The 7368-nt window shown below is 39.4% G+C and overlaps 1 protein-coding gene and 1 non-coding gene across 6 annotated transcripts in view; one reads left to right on the top strand and one right to left on the bottom strand.

The window, feature by feature from the left end:
* Positions 1-244: 244 nt before the first annotated feature.
* Positions 245-7368, bottom strand: part of IFT88 (intraflagellar transport 88) — a 149282-nt gene continuing 142158 nt past the window's right edge. For 4 of the 5 annotated variants that reach the window (XM_056133020.1, XM_056133019.1, XM_056133021.1 and 1 more), the window contains 2 exons: positions 842-952; positions 245-618 (listed from right to left, as the gene is read on the bottom strand). In XM_056133020.1, coding sequence (XP_055988995.1) covers positions 497-618; positions 842-952 — 233 coding nt within the window. In that variant the 3' untranslated portion in view covers positions 245-496. The remainder of the gene's footprint in view (positions 619-841; positions 953-7368) is intronic. The other variant, XM_056133022.1, reaches the window with a different exon arrangement.
* On the top strand, positions 6624-6727 carry LOC130041011 (U6 spliceosomal RNA). The gene has a single exon (XR_008795044.1). It is a non-coding gene; the product is annotated as a U6 spliceosomal RNA (small nuclear RNA).

The following is a 7368-nucleotide window of genomic DNA, read 5'->3' as shown; positions in this document are numbered from 1 at the left end:
GGCTGGGGGGGGGCGGTGTACAGTCAACCACGACTACATCTGGCAGTGCCCAAGTGCCACACAGGGATCAAACCCAGGGCCTCACACACGCAAAGTGAATGCTTTACTTAGCCATCCCTGGCCCCAAATTCCAAGTAATTCATCAGGATGCAAGCTAGTATACTGCACTTTTCAAGTTTCAAATCATAAAACAAATTAGTGTCTCAAATTATAGACAATATCTGCACACACTGCAGTAGGTTGTGTATGACCACATTTATTTTCTGTCAGTATTTTCAAAAGGGTAAGGAAGTCTTTGCAATTTTTTATTCCATTAAAAAATCATAAACAGATAAAATAGAATAAGTAGCTCACAGAATAGAATAAACAGCTATTTAACATTTTGACAGTATGCGAAAAAAATGTAAAGTTTGGATATTTCATCCCGAGCTTAGCATGAGTACTATTTTTAAGGATGACTTTCTTTCCTCTAACAAACAGCATGTGAGTACATACATTATTCTGGAAGCAAATCATCTCCCAACTCTTCATCAGCAAAATCATCCTCGTCAGTTCTTTTCTTGGCTGAAGTTTTTGGTCTTTCTGTTTGCGGGCCAAGCGGGTCCACATAGGAGGCATCTAGGAATCAAAGCAGACAGCCACGTTAGCGTTCAACAGAAGGTGAGACAATGTGAAGCCAGCTTACCTGGTTAGGAGAGCAGAAATGTCCCCCAATCAGTCTAAAGCTTGTCTCTGTGTACATAAAAATGTCAAAAATGTCCAATCACGTTTCTGCTATCTCACTGGTCTTCTGCAGACATGCCACGCCTGCAGGAACTGAGGAGGGAGCACCAGCACTTGCCTATTTCTTTGTTACTGCTACTTTCATAAGGTTCATTGGTCCCGGGGAAAGCTCTGAGTTGGGCACTTAGTCGTTCACCTTTGCTACTCGCACTATAGTTCTGGCCACTATCTGAAAACAAAAATAAAAATGCATTTGTTTCACACATTGAGAAAGTACCAATACTACATTAGGAATCACAAGAAGACTTATTTGCCAAGAAAAGGGCAAGCTCTTTCACTTGGAAGTCAATTTCTGAGGCATTATCAGCTAAAATGTAAAAGAACTTTCTAATATCAAGAAAACATCACTTATATGCATTCTTTAAACTTGTGCTGAGTTGAAAGTTTTGATTACATGGACTCAACTGTGAGCAGTTAGAGACCAATTTTAGGAGCAAAGAACAAAGAGTAATGGAAAAAGAACAGGAGCCAGTTAGTCAGCATGAGGGACTCGTCAGCCTCATCTCCAGCGGCAGAAAATGAGGTGAAATAGAAATGCTGAAACTCAGCAGGAGACTTTGCTCACAGAATCACTTCTTTCGGATGTCTGGAGAGAATCAGATTTGCCCTATATAGTGGGATAACTTTTGGCCCAATGAAAGGAAAGATTTTTAAAGAATCAGTGAAATAAATAAAGAATCAGTGTCCCAATATGGGATTGCTACAGTGAGAAGTAAAGTAAAGCTTTTCAGATAGGGCTGAACAATAGTAGGAAATATTACTAGCAATTTAAACTCTAAAGTTCAACAGTATTTTAAAAAAATTTCTCTAGCATCACCATTTTAATGTCTTCCCTTAAAATTCCTGCAATGCTTTTTAATTAAAATTCTTTTTATTGTAGGCGCTGTCATTTATAATACTATCTATCAGTGATAGGGTTTCATGCAGACAATGCTCCAATGCTCTAGCAACACTCCCTCCCCACACTGCTCCCCCCCACCTGTATTGGGTTTTATTTTTGGGTCACACCCAACAATGCTCAGGGCTTAATCCTGGCTCTGTGCTCAGGGATCTCTTCTGGAAGAGTGTGGGAGACCTTATGTAGTTTCAGAAATTGAACTTAGGTAGGCTCCACTCAGGCAAGAGCCCACCCACTTTCCCTTCAGTCCTATTATTATTTTTTTAATGAAGTTTCACTATTTTTGTTTTGATATCAGGATGCAGGCGTGCACTCTACCACTCAGCCACGGCCCAGAAGCTTCCTTTCCAATGAGAGCTGTTCAGGAACATATCAACATTTAAATATTTTCTGAGAATGCTTTACATTTCAGTTTGTTGACAGAATGGCAATAAATCAATATAAAATGGTCTTTTGAAGGTACAGGTATTGGCACATTGTGGCTGAAACTCAATAACAACTTTGTAACTGTGTACCTCATGGTGATTCAATTTTAAAAATAGATTAAAATATACATACATATATGTATGTGGAAGACCACCATATATAAAAAATCATCATATATATGAAAGACCACCTATAAGAAAGACTATCATATATATTATATATGATATATATTATGATATATTATATAATGGTCTTGAATATATGGTCAGAAAGTTATATACGTTATATATGATAATCAAGATATATATGTATATATACATGATGGTCTTTCTAACCATATATTCAAGTTTGGCCAACTGAACAAACTCTGGGTCCATTATAAAATAATGTAATTGCCCCCTAACTTTGTTATTACTGAAAAATAACAAGCCTAATTTAATGAATTGAACATGTCTATACATTTTGATTTTTGTCACTTTGTTCCTTTTTATTTTTGGATTACAATTAAGTCATTTCCCTCCACCATAAGTGTCAGGAAAGATCGAAACCATGGCGCTAGGCAACATTTCTTTAAAAAAAAAGTTTTGTAGTGCTGGGCATGAACCCAGCGTATCACATGTGTAAGGCATGGGTGTTCCACACTGTGCTACACATTCACGTGCAGGTTTATTTTACTTTTAATATAGTTAAATTATTGACATGAATATAAAACCCTTGACATTTCCTTCTGGTATACAAAATGCTGTAATCATACTTATGTATGATTCGCTGCCTGGAAGATTCCAATTCTGTAGAAAGAGCATATCTTAAAAAAAAATAGTGAAAACTTTGCTTTTCTTTGACTTTTGTGCTGTTAGGTATCTAACCTGGGCATACTACTGAGCCACATTCCAAGCTCTTGCTTATATTTATTCTAACAATCTTGTAGGTTTTCTTTTTCATTATGGGCTGGAGTGATAGCACAGCGGGTAGGGTGTTCGCCTTACAAGCGGCCAACATGGCCGACCCGAGTTCGATTCCTCTGCCCCTCTCGGAGAGCCCGGCAAGCTACCGAGAGTATTCGAAATGCCAGACACAGTAACAACAAAGTCTCCAATGGAGACATTACTGGGCCTGCTCGAGCAAATCGACGATCAACGGGAGGACCTTTACCTTTACCTTTATGAAGACTCCTGGGACAGTATATAGTGAATATTCTCATTTTATCATTTTCAATGAACTTTCAGAATGACCCTGCCATACTGGGTCAAATGGATCAATAAGCCTGGGTGAGCCTGGTGGGTTTATGACTACATAATAAAATGTTGTTACACTCAATGACAGCAACACATAATACTTAGTTTAAATAATAAGTTTAGAAAATAAGTATTTGGAAATAAATTGATCTGAATTATCAGTTTACATTAAAACTGACCCGATACTCACTGCTACTGAGCTGTAACCCTGGTGAAACCATTAATTTGAAAGAGTAATCTCTGTTCTCTAGACACCTGAGTTCATAACAGCACTGCTCATAACAGCCAACAGACTAGGTCAAGCTATAAGCACAGTAACTGATTTACGAAATAAAGAAGATGTGACATACATATCCAGTGGAATACTACATAGCTATTTTAAAAGATGCTGCTGGGCTCTTTTAAAAACAAGGGTTGGGAAGTGAGCAACAGTTACTAGATGGTTCAATTCTGTGTTCTAGAACATTTTTACATCTGTGGATAGGCACTTGTCCTGCATATTGGTCCATGGATGGCATCCAGAGATGCTTTCTGACCCTGTGCCAGGCTGAGTTGTCCAGGGAACCCTGGAGGGGGCAGGTGATCTCACCCTGGCAGCTGAAAACCTCCACATTCCACAATCACTGCCATGCTTATAGCTGGACTTCCCTGCTTGAGACAAGCCTCATCCAGCCTATTATATAACCAAGGTGGGACACCAGGGGCTTTCAAATTTTCTAGACCCACTAACTGGTTAAGACCACTAGTTTAATTCATGTGTAGAATTCAATGAATTATGAAAAAATGAACTGGCAAAACATAACAAAATATTTCTTTGACTAAAAATATGATGGTTACTAGTGAGGGGAAGCGATGCATGGGAGCAAAAGGCACTAGGAGTCATCTCTGCAGTGCTGTGCTGGAATTCCGCTAATGGCCGCAGTGGGTCTGCACAGAGGTATAAACTGTACTTCTCAAACCACAGCAGTGCAAACCAATCATATTTTATGAAAAAAAATGAGTCTCAAAACTTATCTATACCAGAAAACAAGTTACCTGTACAAGATGAATAATGCATATAAAAGTGATAATTCTCAAAGTCAGTTACACAAAGGGTCAATAAACAGATCTAAAAACTCCTGAGGGGCCAGGGAGAGTACAGTGGGCAGGGAACTTGCCTTGCAAATATCCGATCCGAATTGGATCCCCAGCACCCCATATGGTCCCCTGAATCCTGCCAGAGTGATCCTTGAACACAGGCAGAGATGCTTTCTGACCCTGTGCCAGGCTGAGTTGTCCAGGGAACCCTGGAGGGGGGCAGGTGATCTCACACCTGCCCAAACAGAGCCCTGGCAGCTGAAAACCTCCACATTCCACAATCACTGCCATGCTTATAGCGGGACTTCCCTGCTTGAGACAAGCCTCATCCAGAAATTAATCTGTTGGAAAACTCATGGGTTTTGTGACTGAAATCTTCAGATTTCCTCCTCCATATCTCTGTTATGGAAGCCTTGGCAATCACACCAGGAACTGCCTCTGGCACCAAGTAAGCTCATTAACTGGCCATGATCCAGAGACTTATAATAAAAGTCACCATCCAGTAAAAAATTTTAACTCCAGCTGTATCACCCCATTCCATTTTTTTGGGAATTTCTGGAGGGTGCAGCTTCAACTGTACATCACTTATAAATCAGGAGTAGCACGTTACATTGGATGGGATGTAAATAAAAGGCAACAAATCTCAACAAAATATAAACACACAAGGCTTAACCTGTAACAACATGTTAGTGATCTCTTAAACAAGGGCTTTATGGATCCCTGGTGAGATACAACAGTCTTCACTAACTTTCTTCTAAGGAAACAATTTTTTGATCATTTTTAGCAAATTATTTATAACATGCAATATAAAATAAATTATCGAGGACCTACTATAAGGGCAGGCATGAGGGGTGGTTGAGAAAATTGAAAATAATGGTGATAAGAAAAAAATAAATAATGGTGATGGGAAGGTGCAATGGTGGTGGAATTGGTATTGGAATACTGAATGTAACAAATCATCGTGAACAACTTTTATAAAAAAATAAAAATAATTTTAAAAAAATGACACATTATTTGTGATCGAGAAGATTGTACCAAACAATGTTCCAAGAAGAATCACTCAGAGTGCTCCTTCTCTCTGCTCTGACTCCTCAGCAATGTCCACATGCACGCAACACCTCACAGGGAGGGAAGGACTCAGAGCTTGGATGTGCTACTGCTACTATTCAGTGGCACAGGAAGCAGGGTGCAGAGGAGAGCACCCAGTACCACAGGACCACATACGCTGAGTCCACTGCTCTGAAGTGCCCTGGCTGGCCAGTCCAAAGAAACTGTACAAACACTGGTGGATGCGTCAGGTTGGAGAGCAGAGTCCTGAGGAAGAATTGGCTGCAATGGGGAGCTTCCTTCTGAGACATGCAGATATTCAAAACTTGGATTTTTGACTGTGATTGCACTACTCTGTGACTTGAATACAACCAATGAATTGTAGACTTTACTCTGTGGGGTGAGGACTGCCAGAGCCCAAATTTGGTGCCACGTACATGTGACATCTGTGCTCTACTAATGAACTCTATCTCTAGAATAGTATTTAATTGGGTGGATTATATATGTCAATGAAATCTCAGTGAAGATAAACCAGTCATGGGGCTGGGAATCTATATGATACACATTCTGTGGCTGTGATGTATTACTACTTTTATACGCCGCTGAGCTCATTTTGTATCTGTGTTTATGAAAATAATGGTACAGAGGCTCTCACATACACAACGGCTCAGCCTGATTCAAATATCAAGGCAACTGAAATGAAATTTTAGTGAGTTGGTTAAAAAAAAAAAGCCTGAGCACAGCTAGGTGTGGCCCCCAAACAAAACAAAAGAAACAAATAGAAAAATTCTTTAAACTTATGTAGGCTTTAAAAATAGCAAACTAGAACACTGCATATTAAGTGGTTCTATTTGGGGAAATGATTAAAAATAAGTGATTAAAATTTTTATTTGCATATATGATAAAGTTGTGTCTGAAAACAGAAGAACTGAAAAATGTAAACTTGCAAATAGGTAGCACAAAACACACAGAAGTTATGGAAAAAGGACAGAGGCAGGTGGAACAGTAATATTTAGTCTTAATGCTTCTTTACGATAATATGCTTCACTATAATCTAAGAATACTCTAAATATTCTTGAAATGTTACATGATTTAATCATTCATATATTCCTTCTAAATATAAGATTAAACATCACCTATTAAAATATACAAGGTTTGTGCTCGCTTCGGCGGCACATATACTAAAATTGGAACGATACAGAGATTAGCATGGCCCCTGTGCAAGGATGACACGCAAATTCGTGAAGCGTTCCATATTTTTTAAGGGAAATGTGTTTGATATTTACATGACTGAGACCTAAACCTGAAAGCTCTGTAACTTTTCCCACAGTGATTCAATAAATAAATTAAAAAAAAAACTGCAAACAAAAAAATAAATAAATAAAATAAAATATACAAGGTTTAAGAAATACCTGGGTATGAGCTGGAATGATAGCACATGGGTAGGGAGGTGCCTTGCATGCAGCTGACCTGGGTTCTATCCTCAGCACCCCATACAGTCCCCTGAGCACCATTAGGAGTAATTCATGAGCGCAGAGTCAGGAGTAAGCCTTGAGCATCACTAGGTGTGGCCCCAAAACAGAACAAAACATTTTTTCATTTCATTTCATCATCCTGTTAATCGTCGATTGCCTCGAGCAGGCCCCAGTAACGTCTCTTTCATCCTAGCCCTGAGATTATATTCAGGGCTCTTTAGGAGAATGAGACCCATCATTGTTACTGGTATTTGGCATATTTGGTAGGCCACGGGGAGTTTGCCAGACTCTGCCCTGTGGGCAGGCTACATTCGACAGCCTGCAAGTTTGTCCAAAGTAGGAATGAGATAATAAGATGTCGCGCGGCCGCGAATGCGGCCGCGCGGTTCCAGGATCTGGATTTTATCGTCTCTGAGTCTTGGCCGCT

The sequence above is a fragment of the Sorex fumeus genome, unplaced genomic scaffold (genome assembly GCF_029834395.1).
Source record: "Sorex fumeus unplaced genomic scaffold, SorFum_2.1 ptg000095l, whole genome shotgun sequence".
NCBI lineage: Eukaryota > Metazoa > Chordata > Mammalia > Eulipotyphla > Soricidae > Sorex > Sorex fumeus.
The sequence above is the reverse complement of the archived record's forward strand: the minus strand, read 5'-3'. Positions and strand labels throughout refer to the sequence as shown.